General features: G+C 41.5%; 2 protein-coding genes across 5 annotated transcripts in view; one reads left to right on the top strand and one right to left on the bottom strand.

Annotated features, from left to right (window-relative positions):
* The window catches only part of sycp2l (synaptonemal complex protein 2-like), a 24,049-nt gene extending 19,941 nt beyond the window's left edge, over positions 1-4,108 (bottom strand). The window contains exons 1-4 of one of the 4 annotated variants that reach the window (XM_085285725.1): positions 3,845-4,108; positions 3,293-3,412; positions 2,202-2,315; positions 2,016-2,120 (exon numbers count right to left, since the gene is read on the bottom strand). In XM_085285725.1, coding sequence (XP_085141851.1) covers positions 2,016-2,120; positions 2,202-2,315; positions 3,293-3,412; positions 3,845-3,847 — 342 coding nt within the window. In that variant the 5' untranslated portion in view covers positions 3,848-4,108. The remainder of the gene's footprint in view (positions 1-2,015; positions 2,121-2,201; positions 2,316-3,292; positions 3,413-3,844) is intronic. The other 3 variants (XM_085285727.1, XM_085285723.1, XM_085285724.1) reach the window with 3 other exon arrangements.
* Positions 3,896-15,409, top strand: gcm2 (GCM transcription factor 2). The gene is made up of 9 exons (XM_085285745.1): positions 3,896-4,118; positions 4,412-4,733; positions 9,594-9,657; positions 11,383-11,571; positions 11,661-11,773; positions 12,816-12,941; positions 13,029-13,285; positions 13,399-13,639; positions 13,866-15,409. The coding sequence occupies exons 2-9, from the start codon at positions 4,641-4,643 to the stop codon at positions 14,178-14,180; spliced, it is 1,398 nt and encodes a 465-aa protein (XP_085141871.1). The 5' UTR covers positions 3,896-4,118; positions 4,412-4,640; the 3' UTR covers positions 14,181-15,409.

The raw sequence follows: 15,409 nt of genomic DNA, 5'->3' as shown, positions 1-15,409 counted from the left end.
TTCTGCTTCAGGGTTCTGCGGTAGGACCAGTTCTGTTTACGTTATGAACTCTCTTTGTTAGAGTTAGCAGGAGCTGCATGTACTGAGAGGAAACTTAAAGCTCGCAGAAACTGTCTACAGTGTTGGCCTCTTATTGGTGGATGACTGGATATGTAAAGCGCTTTGGGGTCCTTAAGGACTAGTAAAGCGCTATATAAATACAGGCCATTTATTGTGAGTTTTAGCTCCAGGCTCACCATGAATCCCAGACTGTTCAGAAACACAAGCTGGATGCAGCTTTGGCCAACCTCCAGGAGAACATCTCTCATCACAACAAAGTGAAGGAGCTCTTCTGTCATAGTGGTCATCACTGTGTCGGTTACCTGTAATGCTAAAATAAAGCTGTAGCAGAGAGAGCTTGAAGGCCACCACATCTGGTGCTGCCAGAGTCCAAGACCAGAGCAGAATCTTTACAGTGACCCCAGTACAGGACTTTGGATCCAAACCAATGGCAGAAATGATTTGACTTGGACCGGGAGGTGACATGGATGAATGAAGTACAGCTAGATCCTAATCACCCAGACACATTAGGGAATCATTTCCAGGTCCATCACTATATGTGTTCAACAGGACGTTAGATTTGATCTCACATACTTAACGGTACGAAACAGTAAATGAAGTGTGATGTATTCATTTGGGGCACAGAGTGGAAAAAGGTGTGTCTGAGCATGTCCAGTGGTGCTTTTTATTTCTAAAGTAACAGTTACACATATGAAAGTTTAAACTGGACCCATGGAAACATGAAAGCATCCTGTTCCACAGCCTGATGAATGAATGCGATTGGTTGGACAGGTGTTCTTTGTGTGCGTTCTGCTTGTCCAGAGACTTGGCACGTGAACACATGGACAGTCCGTCTGAGCTGGGCTTCATTCAGCGGTATCGAACAGCGCTTTAAATTTACACAGATCCATTTGAAGGTTTTACAGCTCTAACGTATAACCTGTGAAATAATCAGCAGTACTGCATTTTACCACCAAATCACCAGAACCCATTTCTGTAATCCCAGGAGTTTGATTCTGTTCATCTGGACATTTTTAGTGGGACAAACGTTTCATCGTCAGGTGACTTCTTCAGTGTCAGCTGACTGCAGGTTTCCCCAACCTTAGACACAATCTGAAATCTGTGAGGTCAGTTTCTTCTTTCACCATCTTACAGTGCTGTAATCACAGCCATTCCCCAACTCTCTGTGAACTGTACTATGTCCAGAATCAGCCTTTTGGGATTTCCTTACCTGGATGATTGAGCATGCATCAAGACCTTTCTGCAACATTCTGCTACCTTTTACAACACTGTAGCATTTTATTCATGTTGTTTATAGATTTTTAATCACCAGTGGATAGAAATAATTTCCTGTGCAAGACAATGAGCTACATCAAGTCATATAAGCTGTTCCTTTCAGATTGATAGAATGCTACCAACACCACCTTTAATGTCAGCATGCAGGGTGTGAACACAGCGAGTTGATAACCAGCTTAACAGTTTATGGTGACTGCTAACATCAGGGTAAGTGGATTCAGATAAAAAACCCTGGGTATGTCTGTGAAGGTTCTCAGACATCCATGTCATCGTAGTCTAAGGAGCTTGGAAAGAAAAGCGTCTGGACTTCTTTAAGTTACTTGAAGACGTTTCACCTCTCATCCGAGAAGCTTCTTCAGTTCTAAGGTCAAATGGTGGAGAGTCCCAGAATTAAACCCAGTGGAAGTATCCCACTGGGTTACTCCTTCGTACCTCTTTGGGGGGGATACTTTGGGGTGAAACATCTTCAAGCAACTTAAAGAAGTCCAGACGCTTTTCTTTCCAAGCTCCTTAGACAACCCTGGGTATGTTAAACTCACTTTATAGAATAAGTCCCAGGTGAGATGTTTAGCATCTGTTACCATGGCGATTCAACAAGTAAAACAATATTGGCCTTATCGAAGCTAACACATGGATGTGGCTCCACAGTTATAGCCCTCTGGGTAGAGAAATGTTCTCACCAGGAAGAAGTCAAAGAACTCCTCAGTGAGATTCAGCAGGGGGGTGGAGATTCTCTGAAGGTCAGAAGTCAGCCGTTCACAGACCGCTTCAAACCACATCAATGCCTAAAAGGCAAACAACAACATGAAGGTAATGTGACGCATGACATCTGACCCGATTTATTCTGACAAATTTAGACAGATTACTTTAGCAGTCAGTCCATGACCGATGAGCATCTGCAGGTCTTCTTTGTTCTCTGCCAGAATCCCCAAAGACTTCAAGACAAGCATAGCTCTGCTGAAACCAGAATCACGCAGCTCCTAACAACCAAGCAAGCAAACAGGTGTGTGGTAAGACTCAGTCATGCTCACATCACTCTGATGCTTTATTGATCCTGCAGTGGAAACGGACGTTACACAAACAGGAGCATAAAGAACACAAACCTACTACAAACCAAGTAAAACGTACCACAGAGGCACGCTGAGGCCTTTTAACGTCAGGCAGGCCAGACGTTTCACGTACAACAGCGTGACTCAAACACCTCCACATGGAATACTTTGTTTGACATGAAACTTTGATTATGAACATGTCGGGTCTTTATGGCTGCTTGGAACCTTCCAGAGCGCTTGCTTTAACATGGACAAAACTAAATGTAATCAGTGGACTTTCCACATCAGCTGGTATGAAATATGAACTTATCGTGCAGATTTTTAGTCCCAAACCCAGGCACTCTCAGAGGCATCAACACAAAAGCCCATTTCATTTAGCAGACAGACTGAGGAGCATGCTCAGTCTGACTTCATTCTGGCCAATGATTTTCAGCCAATCACAGAAAACATCCTGAGGTCATGTGACTTGTTAAAGGTAAATGACATCATTTACCTTTCTGTTCATCATTTAAACTTCATTGTTTTCTAAAAGCTGTAACAGGAGGATAAGATGATGCCTGAGCTCTACAGCATCTTTATGTTAACTTTGATCTAACCTGTCACCAGGTGAGAGGCAGGTGCACCTGAATGGCAATGTGGTGGTCAGCTTGGCCCTGACAGGACGTTTAATCTTCCGTCTGTAACAGCACCAACTGTTGCACCACCCTGACCTCAGGACAGGCACTGCATCAGGTGGTTTCTAATGGCACAGGTCAACAAACCAACACAGTGTGGGCAGACACTGCCCCTTGGTGGTGAAGGTTTTTGTTAAATGCATAAACTTTTAAAGCTTAAGTGAACATTTGTGGTGAACATGGAGAACTCCTGTCTGATAGTCATGCATAGAGAACAAACAGTTACCCCCTTACCTTGGTAACCAGCTGGTCCAGCCGGGTGAGGGTGCTGCTGGTCAGTCCTTCATAGTAGAGCAGAGAAGCCAGATGGGACGTGTCTCCATGGAGCATACAGTCCTCCACCTGAACCTCGAACTGAGCGACAGGGAGATGCAGGTGTGTAAAACCATCAGACATAAAGTGTGCTCCCTGCACCAGACCCCACTGACATTTACTCTGATTTAAGAATCAGACGTTTGTTTGCTCCCAGTTTAAATGCAAAAGGATCACTTCCGGTGACGGACAGCAGGGGGCAGTACAGGCTGGACTGTGTGGCACAGGGGTGGACAAAATAACAGAAACACCCGCAGAAGCTGCTGTTAAACACGTTTTTAAAGTTAAAAACGATTTTGAATCGATATAGAAGCGTTATTGATTCCTAGTATGTGATGTCATCACCCTGATCTATGACGCACTGCAGTTTTCGGAGTTTCATAAATCGAGCAGGGAAACAACCAAAGTTCATAAATATACTTCCAATCGATACTTGACTTAATGATCAGTGATCATATCAAACTGTGAGTTTACCATCGCGTCTCCTCGTCCTCCCTCAGCTTCTGATGTGACGGGGGCGCGCACAGCTGGAGGTCATTAACTCATCACAGAGAAAGTAGTTCCGACACGCGAAGGAATATCGGCTTCTTTTTCGTGTACTTTGAGATTCTCATAAAAAATTGTAAATAAAATTAATGAAAATCTTAAAAATCAACTTTCATTAAAAAAAAAACTGTTTTAATGAGAAACACCAAAAGTCTCTCTCACACACACACGGAGGCGGGCGCGCAGGTGAGCAGGTCATCAGGTGTGTCCTCTAATAGATGACTAATGAATTTGTTTGTTTTGGGAGAAACACTGACGTGTTTACACAACACACACGGACAGATTTTTTCAAAATCAGCTTATTTATTTAGAAGAAAAAGAATTAATAAGAATAATAAACAGCTGTTGTTATTAATGTGGCTGTTGTTCAGAGCATTGATTGATTATTGGTGATCGTCACGAGGCTGCACACTTGTTTTTGTCTCGTTTGTATTTTTAGTTTTTCTTCCTCTCTCACCTGTACACACCCCCTCCCGCTCCCTCTTCCCTCCGCAGGCTCGCGACTCTCTCACCTGTCCTCTCACTTCTACCTGAGTCCTCTACAGAGCTGCACGCGCTGTCCGGAGTCACGCGGATCATTTTGAATGTTTTATTTCACCTGCGGACTTCCGGTTTGAAAAGAGGTTTGAAAACTTTTAATTTGGCTCAGATTCTAATTCTTTGATTTCGAAAGAACCATCGGAGAGCCGAAGAGGACAGGGTCAGGCCCGCCAGCGGCAGGAGGATGTCCCGTGCCGAGGAGCGCGAGGAGGCGGACTGCGTGTGTTCCGTCGGGATGAAGTTAACGTGGGACATCAATGACCCCAAGCTGCCCCAGGTACCACGTGATCCCAGTCATCCTTTATTGATTTTAAATGTAATCAATAAAAAAAGATTGAGAGGAAATAAGAAGGAAGCTTAAATTAGGCAGACAATGAACGGAGTCTGGAGAAGCAGGGAGTCAGGGCCGGAGACGTTTGTTCATCAGTGATCACAGTTTGATCCGCTCCGAGCACAAACGCGGCAAGAAGAAACAAACAGAAAAAGCAAAACACGAAAATAAAATTAAAGTCAGATGTTTTTAATTTGCATAGAAATAATCCGAGTTTGTTTTAGAATTACAGGCCACCTCTGGAGAATTGTCGTCACATCTGGAGCTCAAATTAAATTAAAAAAAAGTGTTTGAATTTAGTTAGATTTTTTGCTTTCGAGAAAATGAAACGAAAAATAAATAAATAAATAAAATAAAAATGTGAAAGAGCAGCAGGTCTGAGAGTGTGAGCGAACACACAGTGACAAACCCAAATATCCACGTTTAAAAATAAGCTTTTGAAAACTAAACAAATATCTGAAAAATAACTCGTTCATGCAGAATATTTACACACATATAAGTGTCACAATAAAAAGGAATTCGTTCATTAATAAGAGCGTACACACTGCTTATTATATTATAACATTATTTGAATTTATAAGTCTACAGAAATCAAAGTGAGCAACTCAATAAATGTTTCTTATTTTATTTATTTTGATTTTGTGAGATGGTCTAAAGAAAACGGTCCAGTGTGTGATTTACATGGAAGCTTTGACACATCCCAGCGCGAAACCACGTCCATTCCTGATGCACGTAATTATCGATAATTAACTAAAAATCTATAATGAATATATGATGCAGTAACTGACATTACAAACACTCAGTCGTGCATGAGGAATTAGAGGAGGGCAGAGGTCGAAGTTTAAAAGGGTTACAAAATTCAATTCAATTAAATTTTATTTATATAGCGCCAAATCACAACAAAAGTCGCCTCAAGGCGCTTCAAAATAAAAACACAATATTGAAATCAGCTGTTCTGCATCGAGAAAATGTTTGTTTGTAGTTTCTGGATTTTTCTGCCTTGTATGGAACACATGAACGTGTTTGATCAATAATCAAACCATCGACCTGTTTTTATTTACATTCACAGGTCGAGTCTTTGAAAGTTTGATTGGATTATTGATCAGTTATCGATAATCGGTCACTTTCACATCATTAAACACGTTCTCCAGTATCTTATTCTACAAAACTTTATTTAAACAAACTGTTCAGAGGATTTAATAAAAAATAAAGACATTTATTTGTAGTGTGTGTGTGTGTGTGTGTGTGTGTGAGAGAGAGAGAGAGCGGACTGAAAAACCCCACATTTAAGAACAAGCAGAACAAATTATATTTCAGTTCTTTTTAATGTAATGAATGTGAAAAATGTCCGTTGAATAAAATCATGTTTCTCCTGCAGGCGTTTTTTCAGACACGTTTTTATTTTATTTTTATTTTTTTCATGACATGCGCAGATCCAAACAGACGAGCCTTCACAAACACGTTTTCATTAATTTGGTAATAATAATCAATAATTATTATTGATAATAAATAATATTTGTATTATTACTTCAGTTCAGTGGTTTGAATCAGGAGAATGTGTCACGCGTGAAAGTTTCACACATTCCCACAGACCGGTGCAGAGTCAGAGGTTTTGTGGAGGTTGTTTGAAGGTTACGTGAAGCCGCCGTGTGACCCGCGCTGACTCGGCTCTTTGACTCTGTTTTTCTGGAGGTTGTTTGAAGGTTATGTGAAGGTTCGTGTGACCCGTGCTGACTCGGCTCTCCGCTCTGTTGTTGCTCAAACAGAAAAAACTGGTTTGTGTATTTTTGTTTCCAGTGAAACCAAACACACATCTCCCATCGCACACAGCTCCCACGCTGATCGATATCTGTGATCGATCCGGGACACAGCTTTTACACTCAGAGCTGATTTTTCAGATCGAATTCAAATGATGGAGCTGATGCAGGATAAATAGTGTGGTTCAGAGGCCGCTGAGGGCCACGGCCTGGACTAGACTTTATCTGGCTTCACAGCCTGACTCCCAGCCGACTGTCCACGCTCCTTGTCATGATCCTGGACGTGGACATGGGTAAGAATGTTTGCCGAATGGTTTCGGGTCACGTGGAAACGGGGTTTGGTTGTTTGTTAATTCACTGCCTGACAAGAAATTCAAAATTTGCTCCAGAAATATTTACGCCCAAATAATTTTAAGTAATGAGATTACATTTCACGAATCGGGTCAAATGATTTTTTTGTTTGTACGAATCAGAATCAAGAGTTTTATTGCCAAACGTTGAGCAGATTTGCAACATTAGGAAATTGTTGCGGTGCTTTGTGTGAGACATTAATAGATATAAATAGACATAAATAATCAGTAATTATTTCAATAAACAAACCGTTGACTAGTCATCTACATTTAACTCAAAGTGATTCAAAGAATCGCTTTTTGGAGAGCTGCGTGAAAATATGTGCAGAGGATTTTCCACGATCGCACTGAACCAGCCGTTTTTAATCTGGGCTCCTCCGCTTAAAGTGCCGTGGGCTGGTTCATGTACCGGGCTCTCGTCTCTGGTCTCCTGGGTTTGGCCCACTATGATCCTCTGATGTCTCTGACTGGACGTCCTAAGACTGGATTCTGGAGATATAAACCGGCCGCTGTTTCAAACTAAACACGAGTGCAACTCCGTGGAACGGGCCGTGGTGTGAAGTCGCTGCTACCTGAAGACTTTGTTGAAGAAACCCTCCCAGTGAGGACAATAATAAGCAGCAAGTTGGTGCTGGTCAGACTGGAGCTGGCTTCTGTCCTGTGATGCGAGGTCTACTCTATTAGCCGCGTAGGTACCGACGTGTTCCCACCACGGCGATGAGCCGAGACGTGTCTCCAGTGTAACGTGGAAATAAAACGAGTTTAAAATGTGCGGTTCCTTGTTTGAGTGAAATGATGTAACTGAATGTTTGTATGAATTTAAGGTCGTTTTCAGTGTTTTTTCTGTTTCCTGACTGTGAGTCTGGCGTTTTTCTTTGTTAAAGATAAACTTTTCACACTTTACTGATAACGCTCACACATCTATTCACAGAATCAGACAAAGATTTACCAACATCAGTAAGCACGTGTGTTTTCTCGGGGCCACCGTACATTTCACACAGCGTTCAGGGCTGTATCCGATCAGGATGTGTTACATCATATTCTATAAGGATGTTATGTGTTTGTAGACTTTCTGCCCAGTTTGACCCATTTAGCAGAAGTCAGCCTGTTTAAGGCTCTGATATCTATTCTGTGTGACTTACAGCAGTTATGACATGGTCTGATTTTCTCACCCAATAAAGGAATATTTCATATATCAGTCTACTCTTCATTCTATCAGAAACAGTTATCACAGCTCGTACATTTTCTTTTTACACATATTTGTAAGCATTGAGCCAAATTTAGTAATGCCAACATATTAAACGAACAATATTTGTCTCTCATATATGATACATCTGTATATACACTGTCACAGATACTTGAGTGTCTTTGAGTGAAGATTTAAGGTGATAGGAAACATAAATAACTTCAACTTGAATCTTTACTGAAGCTCAGTGTTTGACACAGAGTTCACTCACATGTGCTGTACCAGTGTACCTGCACATGTGATGTGACAATAGAAGTGATTTGATTTGAGAGTTCAAACTCACTGCTGTAATAACTAATAATGATTAATATAATAACTATAATATTGGCCATATTATATTTACACTGACTTTAGTCTCATGAACAACATTAACTAATTGTTATTTACTAACTAATCTTATATGACTGTTCAGTACAGATATGAAGCCCAACAATCATGTTTTACAGTCCTGTGGTCTCAGCCTCAGATACTTATTAAATCAATTCAATTCAATTCAATCTTTATTGGCAGACTACATGTCCATAAAAACAAGACAAGAAACACACACACACAACTCCCCCCCCCCCCACACACACACACACACACAACACAAGGTATACCATTAAATATATATATGTATATAAATAAGTATATAAAGCATTTGTAAAAATATAAAACCATAATATACATAAAACACAATTACTTAAAATAAATCAATAAATACACAAACACTTTAACCAGTGCTTTCTGAGACTGGATGAGTAACGGGAACCACTCACTGTCAGATCTGTAAGTGCTAAAATTATACTGTTACTCGAACCATCCAGTCGTTCTCTAAAATTGAACATTAACTTTCTTAAAAGTGCTTTAAAAGTCCAAACACTCACAGCTACAAACATCTGGCTGGCACTACCACTTCTAGGTATCCTGCAAAGGATTCTCATCGCATCATTATATGCAACATGCAGCTTCTGCATGCTACATTGTTTGTAGGATGACCACAAGGGGGCAGTATATAAATCACACAAAGCTCGTGTAGAAACAAACAAACAAATGAACAAAATATGTTCTCCTTCATTTCTGTCAACTACACGTTTCCAGCTATCATGGTTGCTAGGCAACCTGGGCAGCGCGATGGAGGCTAGACCGCCCATTTCACAAGCCTCGCACTTCCGGCCTTAGCGGTCTTTGAGTACGCGGCCCTTGAGGACCGTTGAGGCTGCGTACTTTTAGACCCTGAATTGGGGTACAGCCCAGGTCTGTTTCAGTGTGAGGGCATCGGTGCGTCACACCATCATCAGCTGATCGATCACTGCAGTAATCTATTCCTGTGTAGCGGCCTTTGACTCATAATTTCGCCTTTATTTTCATTATTATATCATATTATATTATTATGTCAGCAACAATAAATACATAAAGCGCATTGAGTCAGAGCTTCAAAGTCTTACCCGTGTGTGTGTTCGTCTGTCTGCAGGACACGAAGCAGTTTGACCCGTTCCAGGAGTGGACAGACGGTTACGTTCGGTACATTTACAGCGGTGAGAAACTTTTTCGTGTTGCTAAGATTTTTTTAAATTTTTGTTTATTTAAATTCTGTCCAAACATAAAAGACATGATGTGAAGATTTATGAGCCTGTAGGTTGATTCCCACTCAGCTTTAATCATTTTTAAACTTTATTTGACCTTCTCAGTCATTTTCTTTTAGGGAGCATGATTACATGTCAAAATATATATGTACAAGTTATTATTGTGAAATTGTTTTAAAATGTCATAAACATGCTGCAGTGTTTGGGTAATTACTCAAAACATAATAAAAGGAGTTTGTTCAGTCAGCTGAGTTAAGTGCATGTCTGACCAGAGAAAGAAAGTCACGACTTACCATGGCAACAAGTAAATAAAAAGCATTTTAGTTCAGTTTAGTTAATTTTTTTACCAATATAGTCCCAAATTCATGAGTTTTATGTTGTAGAGTAGAGACCCACAGCAGGGTGTCCAACTGTCCTGCAGGTTTTAGATGTGTCCTTGATCCAACACAGCCGATTTAAATGGCTAGATGACCTCCTCAACATGTCTCGAAGTTCTCCAGAGGCCTAATCATGTGATTCAGGTGTGTTGACCCAGGGTGAGATCTGAAACCTGCCCTCGAGGCCTGGAGTTGGACACCGCATGCACTTTGGCGACAATGGGAAGGAAAAACTCCCTTTTAACAGGATGTTAAAAATGTGAGGATTTAACGGGGAGTCAATGATGGGAAGCCAAAACAGGAGAAATCTGCTCTCTCTTTCTAGTCCCTGTCAGTACTCTTGCTGCAGCATTTTGGATTAGCTGAAGGCTTTTTAGGGAGTTTTTTGGACATCCTGATAATAATGAATTACAGTCATCCAGCCTGGAAGTAATAAATGCATGAACTAGTTTTTCAGCGTCACTCTGAGACAGGATATTTCTAACTTTAGAGATGTTGCACAAATGGAAGAACGCAGTCTTACATATTTGTTTAATATGTGCATTGAAGGACATGTCCTGGTCAAAAATGACTCCAAGGTTCCTCACAGTGTTACTGGAGGCCAAGGTAATGCCATCCAGAGTAAGAATCTGGTTAGATACCATATTTCTAGGCTTTTCAGGGCCGAGTACAATAACCTCAGTTTGATCTGAATTAAGAAGCAGAAAGTTAGCGGCCATCCAGGTCTTTATGTCTTTAAGACATTCCTGCAGTTTAACTCATTGGTGTGTGTTATCTGGCTTCATGGACAGATAGAGCTGGGTGTCATCTGCATAGCAGTGTAAATGTATGCTATGTCTTCTAATGATGCTGCCTAAGGGAAGCATGTATAATGTAAACAGAATTGGTCCTAGCACTGAACCCTGTGGAACTCCATAATTGTGTGTGTGAAGAGGACTCTCTATTTACATGCACAAACTGGAGTCTATTAGATAGATATGATACAAACCACTGCAGCACAGTACCTGTAATACCTACAGCATGTTCTAATCGCTCTAATAGGATATTATGGTCAACGGTATCGAACGCTGCACTGAGGTCTAGCAGGACAAGCACAGAGATGAGTCCACTGTCAGAGGCCATAAGAAGATCATTTGTAACCTTCACTAAAGCTGTTTCTGTCTTGATTGGCTGTGGCTAACCAATGAGATGTTGGAGTTGGTTGAATACATTTTAAAATATACACCATGAAATTATTAAATAGGGAAATATAATTGCTCAGTGGTCTAAAAGTCACTGTTTGGTGGATTTTGTTTTGCAGCTGAAGATAAGAATGCTCAGAGACATCTGTCTGGCTGGGCAATGAGAAACACCAACAACCACAACTGTCAGATCTTGAAGAAATCGTGTTTAGGTGTGGTGGTTTGTTCTCGAGGCTGCACACTGCCTGATGGATCCAGACTTCAGCTTCGACCTGCCATCTGTGACAAAGCCCGGCAGAAGCAGCAGAGTAAGAAGAGCCTGGACCAAAGACTTCTCAGGACTTCCTCACCTGTGTTCACGTTCACCTGACCAGTTTATTTTTCTTGTGTGTTTCAGAGAAGCTTTGTCCCAATTGTAATGCTGCTCTGGAGCTGCTCCCATGCCGTGGTCACAGTGGTTACCCTGTCACCAACTTCTGGAGAGTCGATGGAAAGGCCATCTTCTTCCAGGTTGATTAATAATAATGGATTGCATTTATATAACACTTTTCTAGGCACCCAAAGCGCTTACAATTCCACTATTCATTCACTCTCACATTCACACACTGGTGGAGGCAGCTACAGTTGTAGCCACAGCTGTCCTGGGGCAGACTGACAGAAGCGAGGCTGCCATATCGCACCATCGGCCCCTCTGACAATCACCAGTAGGTGAAGTGTCTTGCCCAGGGACACAACGACCAAGACTGTCCAAGCCGGGGCTCGAACCGGCAACCTTCCAATTGCAAGACAAACTGCCAACTCTTGAGCCACGATCGCCCCAATTTGATTATCAGCACAACTGGTTTTCTAGCTGTAACACTGTCAGTGAAAAAAAATTGTATTTAAAATATTTAAACATGAATAAATATTTAAATGATAGCTAATAAGAAATATTTGCTCATTTTGTGTTTGGTTTAAAACTAACTGCAACACATTTGAATAAAGCAGTTATCAAAGGGCATCATCGGGTCTTCGTCAACCCTCTGAACACTGCAGCCTTTTCGTGTCTACAAGTTTTTTCAGATTCTCCAAAATCTTTTGTCAAATGATGAAACACTGATGATAGAATCACAACATTAATTGTGTTTATCTGCATTTTCAGTGAGAGAAATGTTTAATGTTTTCTGGGATTTCCTTACCTGGATGATTGAGAAGGATAAAAATCAATCTTTGGATTAAGGCTCGGATCACGCTAACGCTAACAATGTTCGGTTTGAACTGTTGAATTATCTATAGTTGCTGGTCCATCAGATGTTTATTGCACAACCTTTACTGCAACTTTATTGAAATGTATTGCTGCATCTTTAAAAAGATTTAAGTTTTGATGTGTTGATTTTGTTCTGTTTATCATGAAACAATGATTTCCATCATATTTTATTCGGTACAGTTTTAAACAGGTTTAAACTACAACTGTCAAAATTAGGGTACAAATCAAATTCAGTGTTTTTATTTATGTATCTATTTATCTAAATGACATTTTTGTGAATTTGATGTTACTATTATTGTCCTCCAGGCAAAAGGCGTTCATGATCATCCCAGACCAGAGTCCAAATCAGAGACTGAAGCCAGAAGGAGTTCAGTAAAGAGACGAGTCAACTCACCTCCATTCACACCAAAGAGACGACTCATTGAAACACAGGTTGCTACCAATAAGCCACAAACAATAACCACTGTTTGTTCACATCTCTGCTGTTTACTTACTGTTTCCCTGTAATTTTCCCTTTAGGCTCTTGGCCCTGCGCTCCTCTCCTGCGTTGAACCAACGGATAGGATTTCCTTCATTGAACCAAACTTCCCTCAGCACTACCCAGCATTCCAAAGCCCAGAAACCTACTACAACCCCCACAATGCACTGGGAGAGAGCACACCAACACTTCAGAAACCAGCCAATCCCAGGCTTTATATGAGCAGGCCCGGATATGACTTCCAAGGATACCTGACCTCACCTTCATATCCTGTGACCTCTGACCTTTGCGACCCTAGGTTAGCTTCAGATATTCCTCAAAACAGTTTCTGGTAGTGTAAAAATAATAAAATGCACCATAAATGACATGTAAAGTTTCACAGGTTTAAACCAGATTCTGGTTTCTGTGCAGAGTGGCCCCGGTCCTGGGTTCCTCGTCGTCCTCGTCTCCATCGTCAGCTCCTCTCTCCTCCTCCTCTACCTCCTTTGACCCCCAGACAAAGACCCCTTCTGGATGGAAAGAACTGCTGAAGAACTCTGCCCCCTACAGTGACAACCACCATTACTACAGCACAGAGTACCCTTGCCGTTATGCCAGCAACAACCCGGGTTCACCAGCAGCACTGCAGACCATCATCACAACGACAACCAAGGTGAGTAACCCTCAAAACCTGAGGTTTGTCTCAACTTGTAGAGCCTGCAGGAGACATGCGTAAGAGTCAGGTATGAGATACGTGTTTTGTAGTTGGACTTGCACATGGTTGACCTTGTGTATTTCACTGTAAACTGAAAACAATTGGCTGACATAGAAGCTTGAATATCTGTTTCACCTGTAAATAATGTCGTTGTCACATTATCACCTCCTGTGTTCCTCCTCAGGTCTCCTATCAACCGTGTCCAAAGCCTCCTGCTGCCCTCCCTCCTTACCAGTCGTGTCCCAAACCCTCTGTCGGCCTGCCCTCTTACCAGCCCTGCACTCCCTCCAAACCTGCTGGCCTTCCTGGCTGCTCCTCCTTACTAGACGACCCCTCCTCATCCTCATACTCCACCGAGGTGAAGGTGACAGAGGATTCGGGTGGAGTCATCAAGTCTCTATCTTTCCAGCCTGAGCCTCTTCAGACCAAAACCGAACGGGCTGACGGCTACGACTACCGCTACTCGTACCCCAACACATACCGCTACGACGACTACTGAGGGAGCAATACATCCATCACTGTTACCACTGCCGCAAACTTCCTATGGCTGCTAGTATCACTGGACCATTCAGGTACCAAGAGGATCAGTCTGAATCCAGGTTTTGGTCCCTGAGAGACTTTCTGGAAAAATTCACTTATCAAACGATGATCTTTTTCACGTCGGACGTCAGAGAATCACCTCTGGAGACGTTCAGGGGAGGAACTCAGGCAAATGGGAATATTTGCAACCAGTATCCTGTTACTGGGCTGGTGTTTCTGGAGCTCACCCTTTAGGTGCTTCTCACAAAAGAAAAACAGCATAAATCATTAAAATACTGTGTATATTATTTATTATCTTTCAACTTTCTGATATTTCCTGAAACAGGCTGACACGCTGATTCGTGGTAATCTCCAAAATCTAGTCAAGACACGACAAACTGTACAGCATATTTGAGCAGAAGGTTTTATGTTTTCACCACAAAACACAAATTTGTATTTCGATGGATAGTCTTCATATCAACTTTGGCCAAAGTTTCAAATAACAGAGCCTAACAGTCTAAAGCTAAGGTCACTGCTCTGAACACTTGGTTTCCTGCTGGGTTTTTTACACTCTGTATCTGTAATTATCATTAAATATCATATGACATCACATTGATGTCACAGAGATAGTCATAGATTGTATAACCTATATAGATCCCATCTCATCTACGTAAGATATAGAGTCACAGAATTAAACTGGCAGTGAGCACAGGAAGTCATCATGTCAGAATGAGAACATTTGGCTCCATCAGCAGACTGAGATTCATTACTGAATAACCAGCACACACGTCGCACTGTTTGTTGGACTGGATTTCCTTTATTTCAAAACCCATTTAATCATGTTTCATATTTTTAAGAACATTTTATTAGTTTCACTGGAACAAATTTCTGTGAGCATCTGAAAACAGAGGGCTGCAACAAAGGGGCGATGTCAAAGATCAAAACTGAACTATAAGTGTCTCTGTGTGCCGAGGAAGACCCTGAGATGTGACTGAAAGCTGGATCCAAACATATATATATATCCATAAATAAAGTAGAACTAAAACGTCTGAAAAGACTTTCACGTGAGAGACTTTTAAACACTCTGCAATCAGAAATCATAATGACCTGTATGCACTTGGAGTATTTATTCTATCTGTTAAAGCCACTGCCTTTTCCTGAACCTGGAAGAACAAACAACGTTTGACTGAGGAGATCTGAACCTGTTGA

The sequence above is a fragment of the Mchenga conophoros genome, linkage group LG9, assembly GCF_057382185.1.
Source record: "Mchenga conophoros isolate Kocher_MC1m ecotype Shallow Benthic linkage group LG9, M_conophoros_male_GT1.1, whole genome shotgun sequence".
In the NCBI taxonomy this organism is placed as follows: domain Eukaryota; kingdom Metazoa; phylum Chordata; class Actinopteri; order Cichliformes; family Cichlidae; genus Mchenga; species Mchenga conophoros.
This window is presented reverse-complemented; position numbering and strand designations above follow the sequence as displayed.

Coding starts and splice junctions, on each gene's coding strand:
- gcm2 (XM_085285745.1), top strand. CDS start 4,641: ATGTCCCGTGCCGAGGAGCGCGAGGAGGCGGACTGCGTGTGTTCCGTC. Junction 4,734..9,593: donor ATGACCCCAAGCTGCCCCAG/GTACCACGTGAT, acceptor GTCTGTCTGCAG/GACACGAAGCAGTTTGACCC. Junction 12,942..13,028: donor GACGACTCATTGAAACACAG/GTTGCTACCAAT, acceptor TTTTCCCTTTAG/GCTCTTGGCCCTGCGCTCCT.